This window comes from Microcaecilia unicolor, chromosome 10, assembly GCF_901765095.1.
Source record: "Microcaecilia unicolor chromosome 10, aMicUni1.1, whole genome shotgun sequence".
Lineage (NCBI taxonomy): Eukaryota > Metazoa > Chordata > Amphibia > Gymnophiona > Siphonopidae > Microcaecilia > Microcaecilia unicolor.
Genome location: NC_044040.1, coordinates 61,090,884 through 61,108,865, shown reverse-complemented (window position 1 = coordinate 61,108,865; position 17,982 = coordinate 61,090,884). Strand labels below are relative to the sequence as shown.

At 44.5% G+C, this 17,982-nt stretch overlaps 1 protein-coding gene across 1 annotated transcript in view; it reads right to left on the bottom strand.

Annotated features, from left to right (window-relative positions):
* The window catches only part of DOCK4 (dedicator of cytokinesis 4), a 798,954-nt gene that overhangs the window by 59,206 nt on the left and 721,766 nt on the right, over window positions 1-17,982 (bottom strand). Inside the window, 5 exon segments of the mRNA XM_030215964.1 lie at window positions 2,607-2,716; window positions 2,816-2,897; window positions 3,534-3,654; window positions 3,900-4,018; window positions 4,800-4,919. Coding sequence (XP_030071824.1) covers window positions 2,607-2,716; window positions 2,816-2,897; window positions 3,534-3,654; window positions 3,900-4,018; window positions 4,800-4,919 — 552 coding nt within the window.

Genomic DNA, 17,982 nt, shown 5'->3' with positions numbered 1-17,982 from the left:
AAACTTTCTGATAACAACCAACTACATTCCCACACACTTCACAAATACTTGGCACTGGGCCATATGTAGGCTGAAAACTTACAAAGTAGTTGGGGGGAGGGGAGGCAAGGATAAAAGAAACCATTTTACTATAATTTAGGCATACTGGGGAGATAAAGCAATTTGCCCAGATTGATCAAATTATCAGCTGTAGGAAGGGCTTGATTTTGCATTCTAGGAGTTCTCCTGACTCACCCTGCAATGTACTAAGCACTACCACTTGTAAAAGATAGCTAAATCATCTATTTACATTAGCTTATGAATCAAATTAAGTTTGATATGCAGGTGTATGAACCAAATAGGCTAGCAGTAATAGGTGCAGAATGCTGTCAATGTATTTTGGTAGCCACTTTCTTTGTCTATGTGTCATAGTTTGTAAGATGTTTTTAATATTGTTTAAGATTTTTTGACTCTGGACTTTGTTGGGCTGTTATATCTATCCGCCTTGGATCTAGGTGGAATATAAACAAACCATTAGGCCATATATCATCCATGCCAAACTGACATTAGAAATGGCATCAGGTAAGGCCATTTATCTCGCCTGCTTTGATTGAAAGCTGGAAGAAAGAATGCTGACATTGTGCTATCTGAAAGGGAACCCCACCCCCCACCCCCGTGGTTCACAGAATGAAAGGATATGGCTCAGAGAATAATAAATAGACTGACCTGGGCTAAGATAGTTATAAACAACTTCTTAAATTAATGCCTATGAGGGAAGAAAGGAGACTCACCTTATAGAAAAGTAACCATTTTTTCTTTAATCTTGCCAAGTAATAAGTAATCAGGTAGGCGAAGATTATGTGACAGAAATACAGATCCAGTTTTGGTATTTGCTATTGTTGCACTCAATACCATTGATGAGGTTCATCCCAGAGTCACTAAGAGGCAGATGCAGCAACCAAACGTAAAAAAATCTAAATTGTTAAAGTCCCTAACGATTTTAAAATAACGAAAAATGCACCAAAAAAAAAAGTCACACATGCTGGAATCGGTATTGAAACGTAGAATGTATCAAAGAATCACAATACACATCGTTAATCGGCCCCCAAATCATGCGCAGAGCAGCCAAGCGTTATGTTAGCTGCTCTGCGCATGCCACAAACAGTCAAATCACAAGCACATGGCAAATTGAATTGACACATAAAAAAATAAAACTAAAAAAAGGATCGGGAGGGGGCAAGGGCGCTCATCAGGAGCGTCCTGTACGGACGGCCTTGCCCCCCCCCCCCGCCGCTGCTCCCCACTTTCCGCCGCTCCCCCCACCCCGAAAAAGCAAAATTGTAGCAGCCCCTGCCCCCCTCCCTTCCTCACTACTCTCAGCTCCGCCTCCCGACATCCTCCGTCTGTGCCCGCCCCCTTTGGGGGTCGTCGCCGCCATTCCCCTTCTCCATCGGGCCCCCCTCCCTCTTACCGGGCCCGTGCAGCGCCTCTTTCCTCTGTCCGAAGGCGCTGCACGGGCAAGAAGAACGCTGAATCAGCTGATGCCTGCCTTCGCGATGGCGCGTCTTTCTCCTGCTGCGCCCGCCCCTGTCTGACGTCAGTTATGACGTCAGACAGGGGCGGGCCCAGGAGGAGAAAGACGCTCTATCGCGAAGGCAGGCATCAGCTGATTCAGCGTTCTTCTTGCCCGTGCAGCGCCTTCGGACAGAGGAGAGAGGCGCTGCACGGGCCCGGTAAGAGGGAGGGGGGCCCGATGGAGAAGGGGAATGGCGGCGATGACCCCCAAAGGGGGCGGGGCACAGACGGAGGATGTCGGGAGGCGGAGCTGAGAGTAGTGAGGAAGGGAGGGGGGCAGGGGCTGCTACAATTTTGCTTTTTCGGGGTGGGGGGAGCGGCGGAAGGTGGGGAGCAGCGGCGGGGGGGGGGGCAAGGCCGTCCATACAGGACGCTCCTGATGAGCGCCCTTGCCCCCTCCCGATCCTTTTTTTAGTTTTATTTTTTTATGTGTTTTCTGAGGTCCTTTGGACCAATCACAGCGCTTTTAGCTCTGCTAATGCGCTGGGATTGGCTCAAAGTTTGTTTATTTTTTCACTTAACACTTTTTCCTGGCACAGAGCTGTCCTAACGAGAGGTCCAGACCTCTCGTTAGTTTTCCTGCCTTTTTCCTGCGTAAAGGCAATCGGAAAAGGTTAGTGCATGTCGTTTCAATGGGGTTTTCACACTAATTGCTCATCTCCATTCCGTTTTCGTTAGCTGCTACTGTCGTCGGAAAATAGGCTTAAGTGCATGGAAAGGATCGGAAATTCTTCCCCGAGGGCTCATTTAACGATGAAAAACGTTTAGTGCATCTGCCTCTAAATTGGTGGTGTATTGCAGATTATGAGTCAGGTTGCCTTAAACTAAACAATCATTTGCCTTCTAGAATTAATAAATGTATATAACTATGAGTGGCTGGTGGTAGGCCGCCAACTCCTTCCTCCATGCCACAGATAACCAAACAAATTATTTTCCACACCAGTGTGCTATGAAAATGAAATCTATAATTGACTTGTAGAGAAATGCAATACAGGAGCTCCTTATCTTCAGAAAGAAAGCAGTGAAGGTTGGGGCTGACTGTAAGCTGCTACCTGGGAAGACTCAGTGGGAGTTGGATAGATGGCACTGCAAGGTCGCTCTCTGGGGGACAGGCAGGGGTTTTCTCTGGACTGCTTGTATTTGTCAGATAAGAGAGGGGATGCTGGAATATAAAATAACACAATCAGTGAAATACACTGTTTTAAACTAATACGCAATCTAATTAAACAACTTTGATGGTAAATGCATGTATGGCACAAACCTCTGGCACTGGATGGAGCAGAACTGGTCACATTGGGTGATGCAGAATGAGTGGAACTCAGGCTTGAGGTAGATGGGCTTGGCTAGAAGATACAGAACAAGAGAAACTGATTGTGCAAATAGATTTGCCAGAATTGTGTTGTCTTATATAAATACTTTTGTAGGGGCAAAATATTTGCAAGAATATAGCAAAATAAAAAAAAGAAAAAGAGTTCACAATGGAGCTCACACAGCAACATGGTATAAACAGCACAAACATCTTAAAGTTTGACAAGACAGTAAAGATAATTATGCACATATGGTTTAGTTATGTAATCACTAATATAACTTCCACATGAATTTCTATGTGATTTTTTAATTTGGACTGCATATTGATTGTGCTAATTGTAAACAGATAACTTTTTCAATGTAAAGCATAAATCTCACTGACATGGTGAGAATGAATCCATGTTAATATTACCAGTATGTGGCCTATTACTGATGTTCCCCACACCAAGTGACACCTTGGTTGAAATACAAAATATCTTAATGAAATGACTAGTCTAAGCAGCAAATACTGACAGGGCAAAACTCTGTACCAGAAGAATGACAAAAATAAAAGGAAAATCACTGTTGGCACTAGGTAATTACATCCATAGGAAGTAATATGACCCATGGTCATGAAACAATGAAACAAAACACAAGATACTGGGCATTTGGCCTGACTACACCTCGCTTACCTGTATGTTGAAAACTTCGTCAGAGCTCTCTGACTGTCCCGTGAGATTACTGACTTCAGCAGAGGCTTGTGAAGACAGTGATGAGGAAGAATATCTGTTGACAGCTGGGTAACTTAAAGGACTGGTTCACAAAAAGATAAAATAATCATTCATTACCACAGTCCACTAAAGTGCCATTTGGAGACAAGATCACATGTGATATAATACTTAAAACCAAATATAATCTTTTTATTTGCCTCATGTAAAAAGTAGAAAATGGGATTTCTTTCCAGTGATCGTCTCATAACTTATTCAGTATGCCATGGAAGTGTGATTCTGCTTCAGTTTATGAAAATATCACATGAGAACTGAGTTACCACATCTTACCTCCGTCTGGATATCACCCTGGCATCTGGGCTCATGGAAACAGGTATTGAATTTCTACACACACGGGGGCTTCCATTGGGGAAAAGACCAGGACTAGCTGGAACACAGTTGGAGAGATCCTGACGATTTGATAAAAACATTTTATTATTAGGAAACATAGAATAAAAATAAATAAAGCTAATCCCAGGTCAACTTTTTAAACATGGTAACATAATAGATGACAGCAGAAAAAAACCAATTGGTCCATCCATTCTTCCCAGCTATTCATTGCAAGGATACATCCCTGATGCCAGCCGTAGAAGTTTGGTATCACTCTTTATCACAGCTAATTTTTGTTTACATCCTCATTGTTTTACCATTCTGGTTAACTGACTATACAAGAATGCATACCCGAACTGCATATCACCAAGCCCTGCAAAAGTTATCAAAACTAGTGAAGTTGCCCAAATAGACAGCATCTTAAAACCCTACGGCTTTGAGGGACAGTTCCAGGCCAATCTGTCAACACTAGCACACTAAGGTAGCTTCATATTTCTAGAAGAAATATATATTTGTAAATCCAAAACTGGAAAGGTCTTTAGAATGTGAACACATACAGACTACATATATTTTGAGCACGCTGACGTTTTTAAACATTTTTTTGAAGTGTGGTGGTGGTGGGGGGGGGGGGGGATGAAGAACAACAAACTAGGTATGAACTGACTTTCACATACCACACTTTTCATTGAAAAATGAACCTTGGAAAACGAGGGGAGAACTGTGCATAGATAAAATATAATGCTGTAAAACCACCAAAAGATGTCACTGTTTGTTGCTTAGTGATTTAACCTTGAATACCACAAAGTGTTCTCAGAAGACTTGTCATCGCTTCCTGGGCTACCACATTATCTGCTTACATACCTGTATTCCCAAGCTTGATTTCATCATAAAGAATTGATCCACCAGTTTCTTGTGCAAAGGTCTCATGTCCTGAGGCACAACCTTTTCATGCACTGCTAAGCCAAACTCTAGTATCTGTGCCTTTATAAAATAAGGAGGAAAAGGAATGATACTCATTTTGCTAGCTCATTTAATTATTTTTGCTACATATATTCATACTCTACATTGTAAAAACGTTAAATAGAGACTAGGTCCTCTCACTTTTCTGAAAGCATCACATAAAAAGAGGATACACCAAGAAAAAAAATGTATCCAGACCATCCACTTGAAGGATGTCTTTAAAACATTCATTGCAATGTAAGAACAGATTAGCAGTTACTGATTAACACATAAACTTAAGGGCTCTGTTTACTAAGCCGCACTGTAGGTGTGCTAACTTTTTAGCACACGTTAATGATAGAGACACCCATTGTATTCCTATGGGTGTCTCTAGCATTAGCACAAGCTAAAATGTTTGCACACCTACAGTGTGGTTTAGTAAACAGGGCCCATAGTGTTCAACAGACTCTACAACCACACTAAAAAACAGTAGAATTAACATTCAAACATTTTATGTTAAGGCTTCTTATATAGTTTTTGATCAAATTGACTTACTGATGAAATTGACATTTATATAAATGAAATGAAAATAAGATTAAGATACATTACTTTAATAACTGAGGAACTTTTGCTAAAATAAATTAGTTCAATTGGGCTGCCAGTTACCTTAACCTAAAAAAATAAATACTAGAAAAAAGACAAATTAAAACAAAACTGAAAAGAAAGGATGAAAGGAAATTTCCAAAAATTATCCACTGTATGGGCTATATAGTACCAACCTCTAAAAAGAAGCAAGGAAATAATAATACACTGCACCAAACTGTATAAAACCACATAGTACTAGTCTTAAACAGGTGAACAGAAAAAGGGGCATTACCAATTAAAAATCATTGTGAGAACCAGATTGTGTCAGCTTCAAAAATTACCAACTCTAGCATGACATCCTTAAACCCACTGTAAAAACCATATGGTACTGGTCTTACACCAAAATCACAAAAAAAAAAATAAAGAAAAGAAAAAAATGAGAAGTAAACCAAAATTTAAAAAAAGGAAAATCACAGGACTGTTACACAGTTCAAAAGTCAATCCTACTGAGAAAGTATAAATAAAACCATCTTTTAAATGTTACATCAAATTGTTCCATAGTTGCAGATGTAAAAGTGAAGGTTTCTATGGGAAGACAGCTTAAGAATGCTGTGCCTTCCTGTTGATGGCTGTGATTGACAGCACAGCCCGATTAGGGTGAAATGGGGCTCAAACATCTAAAACCACCAGAATGTTACAGTTCAATGAGAGGTGAGCCCTTAGGCTGTAGCCAGCCCAACTACGGCAGGACAGTCACTCGGGCTAGGCTCAACACTAGGCAAAGTACTAGGCAAGGCTTGGCAGAAGACAGGACAGGCATAACTTGAAGTGGAGACAATGCAGACAAAGCAAGGCAAGACACAGCTATACAGGACAAGGCATACAAGCCTTGACAGGACAAAGCAGACAAGGCTAGAACTGAATCCAGACAAGGCAAGCAAGGGAAACAGGGCAAGAACTGGATCCAGGCATGACTAGGCAAACAAGGCAAGAGCAAGAAACTCAGCACTACAGGAACCAGGACACAAGGTAAGGCATGGCAGGAACTTGGAGACAAGGCAATACAAGGCTGGAACATGGAGACAAGGCAAGGCTGGAACATGGCAAGAAAGGAACTTGGAGTCAAGGCAAAGCAGGAACATGGAGTCAAGGCAAGGCTGGAACTTGACAAGACAGGAACTTGGAGTCAAGGCAAGGCACAGCTGGAACTTGGCAAGGCAGAAACATGGAGTCATGGCAAGGCATGGCTGGAACTTGGCAAAGCAGGAACTTGAAGTCAAGGCAAGGCAGGAACATGGAGTCAAGGCAAGGCACGGCTGGAACTTGGCAAGGCAGGAACTTGAAGTCAAGGCAAGACACAGCTGGAACCTGAAAGACAAGACAGGACTGGAACCTGAAAACAAGGCAGGACTGGAACTGGAGACAAGGCATGGAAGGAACAGGGCAGCAGCTGAAGACACGATGGAGCAAGGTAGGAACTTGGAGTCAATGCAGGAACACACACAAGGAGACCTGGAAGACACATTAAGGCAGGAGACCTTGTTGCGAAGGTGTCAGCAGACCATCAGGGGCTTCCAGATATACACCCCAAACCAGAAGTAATCTGCTGCATGCCCCCATTGGTCTTCCGGCAGTTGAGTCCATAAAGAGGGCTCTTTAGCACATGCGCGTGCCTAGGGAAGCCAGCCCCTGCTGGTGTAGCATCACAAACAGGACACCAGCCCAACAGAGGACTCAGACACACCGCATATTCAGCCCACTCCCACAGAATTGCTGCAGGAGGCCCGGGGAGGTGAGTCGGGTTGCAGGGCACAGGATAAATCTAAGAACAACTCGTTTAAAAAGAGAGGTTTTAATTTTTATACTCTTGTTCTGTTCATCTGATTAAGTCTGGTTTTATATAATTTGGTGCAGTGCATTATTGTACCTTTACTTCTTTTTAGAGGCTGGGTTGTAAAAAGATTCCTTTCTTCCTAGTTTTGTTTTAGTTTGTCACTTCTCTTAGTATTATTATTTTATAAGTTAAGGTAGCTGACAGCCCAACTGAACTAATTTATTCTATCAAAGGTTCCTCAGTTAAGGCCCCTTTTTCAAAGTGGCGGTACATGTACTGCTGATTTGCCGCGCACTAATCTGACACTACCGCCAGGCTATCACAGGAGCCTGGTGGTAGAGCCTGCTCCTAATGCACACCATTCCCAGCACTGAAAAAAAACTTTTTTTTTAGCCCCAGGGGCTTCTATGGAAGTAATTGGGCAGCCCCATGTGCTGCCCGGTTACCGTCAGATAAAAGGGTGCCTCAGCACACAGCAAATCCACTTGCCAACACTACTGCAGGGCCCCCTATACCGCAGCTTTGTAAAAGGGGTCCTAATTAAGGTAATGCATCTTATTTTATATTTTCCTTTCATATATATTTATTTAAATTTACATTGTTATGTTCTGATTTTAATGTTTGATTTTGTATCTTTCCCTTCCTTCTTTTTTATTCAATAGTTATTTTCTGTCTCATGGTTCTTGTAATGTCCATTTCTGGTGCTAGGGCATTGTCTATCTGATGTGCAGATCTTGATCGATCAAATTATATGCCCCTGTGGCAGGCGTGGGCATTGAAACATGTCAGGTGTTGGCCTATATTGAACCTTGATTAGACTTCTGTGAACTTCAATTCCCCAGAGGGCTGTTGTCATTTCATTTTATTTAAATTTCTGTATAACTCCTTATGTTAAATCTCTTTATTACTATTTACAGAAGACCGTATAAATTCAGGAAGACAGTAGCCAAGAGACAGTTTCTATCCTTATAATCCATAATCAAGCAATGAACTCTTCAAGTGCTACAATTTTCTCCCCTTTAGTGATCCCCACCTGTGTTCTCACCCCCTCAAATAGATGTCTTACCACTATAATGTCTTTGCAAAACAGTATCAAAGAAAGGATATAATACACAAACTCACTGAATCCACATTATTATGATGTTCCACACTACCCCTTACTTATAACCACACAGTATATCTTCCACCTTCTCTCTTCTTAAGCACTAGACCATGGCTTATCTCCCAGCACACACTGGTTCCTTATGGTGTTGGGAACACCATTTATCCCTTCCTAAACCACTTCTGTTCTCCCCTAACTCCCCATGGAAATTAATCCTACAAACCTGAAGCCTAAAGATAATTCAGGACACTACTATGTGCTCTGGGTGATCACACATTAAGCGGCCCTTTTACTAAAGCTTAGTATGTCCTACCAGAATTAGCGCAGGGCCGCCGAGAGGGGGGGCAGGGGGGCAAAATTCCCCGGGCCCGGGCCTCCAAGAGGGGCCTGGCACCAGGGTCAGGCCGCCGGTTCTGCAGTTCCCGGACTCACCTGCCTACCTCCTTGGCTCCGGGCCCCCTGCATTCGAAGCGGCAGTCACAGATCGCCTCCCTTTGGGCCTTCCCTCCCTGTGTCCCACCCTCGCGGAAACCGGAAGTTACATCAGACGAGGGCGGGACACAGGGAGGGAAGGCCAGAAGAGAGGCAATCTGTGACTGCCGCTTAGAAATCCAGGGGGCCTGGAGCCATGGAGGCAGGCAGGTGAGACCGCGGACTGCAGCGGCAGGGGGAGCAACGGGGGGGGGGGCACGGCAGCAGCAGGGGGAGCGATAGGGGCAGCAGCGGCGGGGGGAGGGGGTGGAGGCGGGGCGGCCATGCCCCGGGCCCGGCCTAGTCTCTCAGCAGCCGAGTTAGCGCATGCTAAATGCTAAGACGACCATATGAATAAAATGGGCTTCTTAGTATTTAGTGTGTGCTAATTCCGTTAGCGCATACTAAACTTTAGTAAAAGGGCCCCTAATATAGTTGTCTAGCTGTGAGCAGCAGGATTCCCACAGTATGTACTGCTGTACGAAGTCTCTTTCTCCCCTATTAACATCACCTCTGTGAAGAAAGATCACAGCGTTCTGGACAAGGGCATCCTAACATCTCTCTGCAGGTCATTGTGGTGCTATCTGATGCTGGAATTGCCGAGGTGGGAAGAGCAGATGGCCATGACTGAGGTGCATACTGATGACATCACCCACATTGAATTAAAGTGTGTCTTCTTCTGAGACAGCTCATCCGTGCCATAACCAGGGCTTTTTTTGAGGGGGTATTGAGTACTGGCACCTTTTCCATTGTCTGCTAAAACTGACCCATGAAACCCAAGTTTTAATGAAAGAGCACAGGCTCTACACACAAATTCTGTCTTGTCATAGATTCTATGACTGGTTGCAGGTGGCCTAGCTCTTATGGGGTGGGTCCCTCCATGATTACCCCACTCCTGAAGGGTGGCCTAGCATTTGAGTACTGGCACCTTTTTTGCTAGAAAAACAACACTGGCCATAACTCACCCTCCAGGCCAGCTAACAAAAGAGTATCTGGTCTCTCCATCTGCTGCAAGCAATTGTGGCCCTATCTGACGCTGGAATTGCTGAGGTGGGAGGAGCAGACAGCCTGGAGTGAGGCACATATTGATGACATCACCAGTAGTGTGCTGGAGCTGGCTCACAAGAGCCGGTTGTTAAATTTTTGGGCATTTTGCGAGCCAGTTGTTGTGGGAGTACGAGCCGGCTTGCCTCTCCTCCCCCCACCCCGCGAGCTGCAGGGTCACAGACTCCCAGTGCCGGTTCACCTGCCCCCCCCCTCAGCTCCCCAATAGCTCTCCTTTCCTTCCTGCCGCCGCCCTGCCTTTAAATGTTTTATTTTACCTCGAGTTGTGGTGCCGGCACTGAAAGCAGCAGGCTTGGCTCGCCTCCAGCCTTCCCTCTCAGTGTCCTGCCCTCGCAGAAACAGGAAATACATCAGAAGAGGGCGGGACACTGAGAGGGAAGGAAAGACTGGACATAGATGGAGGGGAGGGCAGACAGAGGAAGGAGATGCATATGGATGGAGGGGAGGGGAGAGAGTTGAAATGCTGGAGGGGAGGGAAGTAAGATGAACATGGATGGAGGGGAGGAGAGAGGAGAAATGCTGGACATGGATAGATGAGAGGGAAGAGAGAGGGAGGAGATGAATATGGATGGAGGGGAGGGAAGAAAGAGGAAGGAGATGTCTTGCGAGGCCGCCCTTGTAAGTCTTGGCAGCCATTTTAAAGAAGATGCGGCAGGAGGAGGGTCAGCGCCGGCAGCATTGACTGGGGATATTTCCTGCCCCGAAGAATCCACTAGACCACCAGGGGCGCTGCCTTCAGGTATGCACTGAGAGTGGGACCCTTCGGCTCTGGAGATCAGGGAGGAGGTCTGTAATAGGTAGGTGAGGTGGGGTGGGGAGGATACTGTAAAAAAAAAGTTAAATTCTTAGAAATGCCACCGCCTTGTGCATAGGGATGTACACGGAGGAAGTATAATAAGGGAATAACTTTTCATAGGTAGAGTAGTAATTTGTTATAAATCGTAATCAGTGTGTCATTTAAAGGGGCTGGTTATAGGGACACCTAACCCTGTTATTGGTGCAGAGATTTTGTTTTTCTCCTGGTAAAGGGCTTCTAAAACAGACATCATGTTATGGGAATCAGGTGCTCAACGTTCAGAGTTTCTATCTATTTATTTACTTATTTATGGCATTTTATCCCACCTGAATTAGATTGAAACCTTGGAGCATTAAAAAAAAAAATTCCCAGAGAGAGTAATGCATTGCCCCCCCAGGCTCTCTCTCCGGGGATTGCCAGGTCTGCAATTTGGGGGGGGGGGGGGGGGGGCGCAGAGGTGGACCGGGGAGAGAGCCTGTTGTTAAAAATTTACCAGCACACCACTGGACATCACCCACGTTAGATTAAAGCGTGTCTGCTTCTGAGGCGTCGTGCCAAAGTAGCATGCTTCGCCCCTTTGTATGCAACTTTGGGATCAATGGAGGGACTTTGTTGGTTGCATATTAAGTTGATCACACTATGTTAGTTTACATTATCAGTAATAATCAAGCATTCATTGTGGTTATATGTTTTTTTTAAAACTTGAATTGGGAACTATGCTGGGACCGCTGCTTTTTAGCATATTTTTAAATGATCTAGAGATGGGAATAACTAGTGAGGTAATTAAATTTGCTGATGACTCAAAGTTATTGAAATTGTTTAATTGCAAGAGGATTGTGAAAAATTGCAAGAGGATCTTACAAAACTGGGAGACTGGGCATCTCAATCGCAGGTGACGTTTAATGTGAGCAAGTGCAAAGTGATGCATGTGGGAAAGAGGTACCCAAATTATAGCTATGTGATGCAAGGTTCCACATTAGGAGTCCCAGCCCAGGAAAACGATCTAGGTGTCATTGTTGATGATACATTGAAACCTAGAAAGCAAATAGAATCCTAGGAATTATTAGGAAAGGGATGGAAAACAAAAATGAGAATGTTATAATGCTGTTGTATTGTTTGTATTGCTCCATGATGCGACGACACCTCGAATACTGTGTGCAATTCTGGTCACCACATCTCAAAAAAGATATAACAGAATTAAAAAAGTTATAGAGAAGAGTGACAAAAATGATAACGGGGATGGGATGACTTCCCTATGAGGAAAGGTTATAGTGGCTTGAGCAGCTTGGAGAAGAGATAGCAGAGGGGAGATATGATAGAGGTCTATAAAATACTAAGTGGAGTGGAACAGGTAGTTATGAATCATTTGTTTACTCTTTCCAAAAGCACTAGGACTAGGGGGGAATGCTATGAAGCTACTAAGTAGTAAATTTAAAACAAACTAGAGAACATATTTCTTCACTCAACATGTAATTGAACTCTGGAATTCGTTGCCAGAGAATGTAGTAAAAGCAGTTAGCTTAGCAGGGTTTTAAAAAGGTTGGATAATTTCTTAAAAGAAAAGTTTATAAACCATTATTAAGATGGACTTGGGAAAATCCACTGCTTTTTTCTAGAATAAGCAGAATAAAATCTGGACCAGATTCTGATGTGTACTAAACCGATCAACCCACCCACATGCGACCAAAGAACAGATGGAACTGCACGCCCTACACCGGACTTCGAAAACCCAGCACAGTGAGTTGGGAGTGCCACTACTGAGGTATCTCTCACCTGCACGATATCTCTCTCCTTGCACCTGGTGCGGAAACACAGGGGCGCATCATCTGAACCGGAACTCATGGAGCCGAGACTCCCATCATCAGCGGCCATATGGGTCAAGCACCGGGACACATCCATCATAGACTCTTACTAATAGGAGATATAAATTTACATCTAGACGACCAGAAAACAGACAGCTCCAAAGAATGCGACAAATTCCTTCAACTATGGGACTTCCAGCAACCACCTGTGACCACAACCCACGTCAAGGGCTACACCACAGACCTACTAGCCTACAGATTCTCACATGACAATGACTTTAGAATACAGAACCTGAGATGGACAGAAATTCCTTGGTCAGACCACTTCAAGCTGAACATGACCCTCTACTGGAAAGAACACAGAACCCACTCAACACAGTCACGAATACCACACAAATCATGAGGAAAGGTTGAGGCGATCAAATTTTGGACGGCCATATACGAAGATCAATGGACACCAATGACTAACATGGAATGATTCTTATTAGAATGGGACAAAAGAAGCACCCATGTACTGGACACTAAAGCCACTCTGAAAATGAAAACAGGACAAAGACGAAAATCAGTACCATGGTATGATGAAGAACTAAAAGTGGCCAAAACCCACTGCAGAAGACTAGAACGAGCATGGATGAAAACCAAAAATGATTAAAAAATGATTAAAAACAAAATTGAATGGAGAGAAGCATGTAACAGGTACAAAACCAAAATTAGACAGGCTAAAATAGGATTCTATAAAGACCATATAGGCTCAGATTACAAAGACACAAAGAAACTATACAAATAATTTAATAAATACTAAACCGATGACAATAACGAATGAAGACTCCCTGAGTGCAACTGAACTCGCCACATTCTTTGAAGAGAAGATCCTCAACCTCAGGAAGAGCCTAACACATGACAACACAAGCCTCGAAACACTCATAGATGAACTTTATTACCCCCCCCCCCCCCAAAAAAAAAAAAAAAAAAGAAGAAGTCCTAGTGGACAGGTCACAGACCACCTTCACACAATCTACATATGAGACAGTAGCACAAGCCCTAAGAAAATTCTCCTCCGCCTGTCACAACTACCTACTAAAAGAAGCACCGGACAGATTCATAGTCCAACTCATCTCCGCATGAATTAAATGTTCCAAGAAGGCCATTTCCCTCGGGAGAAAGGCAACATACTGCTCACACCTATCCTAAAGGATACCAAAAAAATATCAAAGACACCTCAAATTACAAACCAGTGGCATCCATCTCTTTAATAACAAAAATAATTGAAGGTATATCGGACAACCAATTAACTGACTACATCAACAAATTCTCCATACAACATGAATCACAGTCAGGTTTCAGGCCTTAACACAGCACCGAAACAGTGCTCATTACACTACTGGCCAACCTCAAAAAAGAAATCACAAATGGAAAAGACATTCTTCTACTACAATTTGATATGTCAAGCACATTGACATGGTCGACCATCAAATCCTCAAAAGAATAGTCGATAAAACCGGAATTGGAGGGAAAGTGCTTGAATGGCTCTTAGGCTTCCTGACTACCAGATCCTACCAAATGAAAATAAATACCTCTCTCTCCCCTCCATGGAAAGTAGAATGTGGAGTCGCCCAGGGCTCACCACTCTCACCAACGCTCTTCAACCTGATGACGACCCCTCTTTCCCGAACACTGCCCAAACAAGGCTTCAACCCTCTCATATATGCTGACAACGTATCCATCTATATTCCCTTAAAAAAAATCAGCACAAAATTGTACCCAGGATAGTGGTCAGCATAAACATAATGGAATCATGGGCAGCAATGTTCAAGCTTAAACTGAACAAAGAAAAGACACACTGCCTGATTCCCGCATCATCACACAATACCGACCACTTCCCAAACGTCATCATCATGGGCATATCCCTTCCAATAACTGACAATTTAAAAAATCTTAGGAGTCCCCTCTGACCACAACCTATCATTTGACAAAAAAATCTCAAACACTACGAAGAAAATGTTCCAAACCATGTGGAAACTGAAACAAATAAAAAAAGACTACTTCCCAAGAAACGTATTCCATTCACTAGTCCAAACAATGGTACTCTCTCATGTTGACTACTGTAACGGAATCTATGCCAGATCCAGAGAACAATTACTAAAGAAATTGCAAACAGCACAAAATACAGCTGCAAGGCTACATTGGCTACCCATTATACGGATATCTCTGGCCTACAGAATAGTTTTTGGCCTGACACCAGCATAAATGACAAACCTGACAGATTTACCTATCCAAAACGCACTCAAGGTTGCAAGAACCTTCCTCACCCTACACTTTCCCAAATGCCAAGGCCTAAAATACAAATCCTCACATACAACCAGGCGACCATCAGGGGGAGGAATGCTGGCTTCAGCCTAACCCCTGGTAAGCCTTTCCTCAGCTGAGAGGTGCCCAGCTCTACCACCAGCTGCCTTTCAGGTGCTGTGAAGGACTTGCAACTCATCTGCATATCCTTACAGCCTTCTCCAGGGTGACACCCAGGTCCACTCCGATCCACTCAGGGCCTCCGCTCTAGGTGCCGCGCGCTGGGGCATTTTTCTCTTTACATCTAATCTTCTTCCCAGTTGCTAAAGTACCTCAGTCATTTATGGCCCCTATTCACATTCTCTTCCTAGCCCTGTCCCTTCCTAATCTTTTCCCTCACCCCCTACCTCTCTCCGCTACAGGAACTCACTGCCCATCCATCGACTTCATCATCTCACCTTCTCTCCTACCCTCTTCCTCCCTCTTGGCTTTTAATCTCCGCCGCTTTCTTCCGTCCATTTTGTCTTCCCCATTCCACCTAAATACCTCTCGCCTTCGACACCTTTGTGGCCACACCTCTCCTACTCTCCTGCGCTCTCTTTTACTCCTTCTCTTACTCTCAGCCAGTGACATCAATCCCAATCCTGGCCCCCCTCACCAACTATTATCCCAACTCTACAGATCTCACCGCGACCTCTCTAATCTCATCTCTATTTCTCTACTCCCCTCCTCTTCTCTGCCCTTCTCTTGCGCCCTATGGAATGCCCGCTCTATCTGTAACAAACTTGCCTATATCCAGGACCTCTTTATCTCGCGTCACCTCCATCTGCTCGCCATAACAGAAACCTGGCTCTGCCCTGATGACTCTGCTTCAGTCGCAGCCCTGTGCCATGGCAGTTATCTATTTTCACATACTCCTCGCCCTGCTGGCCGTGGGGGCGGTGTTGGACTACTTCTCTCTCCCTCCTCCAGATTTCAACCCCTTCTTCCACCTCAATCTCACTGTTTTTCCTCCTTTGAAGTCCACTCTATCCGCCTTTTCTCTCCTCTGCCTCTTCGAATAACGGTCATTTATCGTCCCCCTGATAAGTCCCTTTCATCCTTTCTCAGTGACTTTGACGCCTGGCTTGCCTTCTTCCATGATCCTTCCTCCCCCTCTCTCATCCTTGGTGACTTTAATATTCCTGCTAATGATCCTTCCAACTCTTATATTTCCAAGTTACTCGCTTTAACGTCCTCCTTTAATCTCCAACTATGCTCCACCTCCCCCACTCATCAAAATGGTCACTGTCTTGATCTCATCTTCTCCTCCAACTGTTCACCCTCTAGTTTCCTTGCCTCTGATCTTCCCTCCTCTGATCACCATCTTATAACTTTCACACTTAAATCTCCTCCCTCCCAGTCCCGTCCTATCTTATCTAATTTATCAAGGAATCTTCACGATATCGACCCTTCATCTCTAGCCTCCCATGTTTCAAACCTCCTCTCTACTGTGGCACCATCCACGTCTGTCAACGAGGCTGTTTCTTCTTACAACAATACTCTATCCTCTGCCTTAGACACTCTTGCACCTTTGATGACCCACCCTGTAAGGCGTACAAAACCCCAACCTTGGCTGACTTCTAATATCCGCTACCTACGTTCTTGTACCCGCTCCGCCGAAAGCCTCTGGCGGAAATCTCGGGCTCTTGCTGATTTCTTACACTTTAAGTTCATGCTGACCTCCTTCCAATCTGCTCTTTTACGTGCCAAACAGGATTATTATATCCAACTGACCAACTCTCTTGGCTCTAATCCTCGACTTCTCTTCACCACATTGAACTCTCTCCTCAAGGTGCCCCCTCCCCCAACTCCCCCTTCATTATCTCCTCAGACCCTTGCTGAATTCTTTCACAACAAGGTTCAAAAGATAAACCTTGCTTTCTCTACCTCACCACCTCTCCCTCCACTAGTCCGTTCCCCTCTCTCTCCTTCCCCTCATTCCCTTTCCTCCTTTCCTGAAGTTACTATTGAGGAAACTACACTTCTCCTTTCTTCCTCAAAATGTACCACCTGTTCCTCTGATCCCATTCCCACCCACCTTCTTAATGCCATCTCTCCTGCTCTTATTCCTTTTATCTGTCACATTCTCAACCTCTCACTTTCCACTGCGACTGTCCCTGCTGCCTTTAAACATGCTGTGGTCACACCTCTCCTTAAGAAGCCTTCACTCGGACCCTACTTGTCCCTCTAATTACCGACCCATCTCCCTCCTTCCTTTTCTCTTCAAATTACTTGAGCGTGCTGTTCACTGCCGCTGCCTTGATTTTCTCTCCTCACATGCTATTCTTGACCCACTACAATCTGGTTTTCGCCCTCTCCACTCAACCGAAACTGCGCTTACTAAAGTCTCCAATGACCTATTACTGGCTAAATCCAGAGGTCAATATTCCATCCTCATTCTTCTTGATCTTTCCGCTGCTTTTGACACTGTCGATCACAGCATACTTCTCGATACCCTGTCCTCACTTGGATTCCAGGGCTCTGTCCTTTCCTGGTTCTCTTCCTACCTCTCCCTCCGCACCTTTAGTGTTCACTCTGGTGGATCCTCTTCTACTTCTATCCCTCTGCCTGTCAGCATACCTCAGGGTTCTGTTCTTGGTCCCCTCCTCTTTTCTATCTACACTTCTTCCCTTGGTTCATTAATCTCATCCCATGGCTTTTCCTACCATCTCTATGCTGATGACTCCCAAATCTACCTTTCTACCCCTGATATCTCACCTTGCACCCAAACCAAAGTTTCAGCGTGCTTGTCTGACATTGCTGACTGGATGTCTCAACGCCACTTGAAATTAAATATGACCAAAACCGAGCTTCTCATTCCCCCCCCCCCCAAACCCACCTCCCCGCTCCCCCCGTTTTCTATTTCTGTTGATGGCTCTCTCATTCTCCCAGTCTCCTCAGCTCAAAACCTTAGGGTCATCTTTGACTCTTCTCTCTCCCTCTCTGCTCATATCCAGCAGATTGCCAAGACCTGTCATTTCTTTCTTTACAACATCCATAAAATCCGCCCCTTTCTTTCCGAGCACTCTACCAAAACCCTCATCCACACCCTTGTCACCTCTCGTTTAGACTACTGCAATCTGCTTCTTGCTGGCCTCCCACTTAGTCACCTCTCCCCCCTC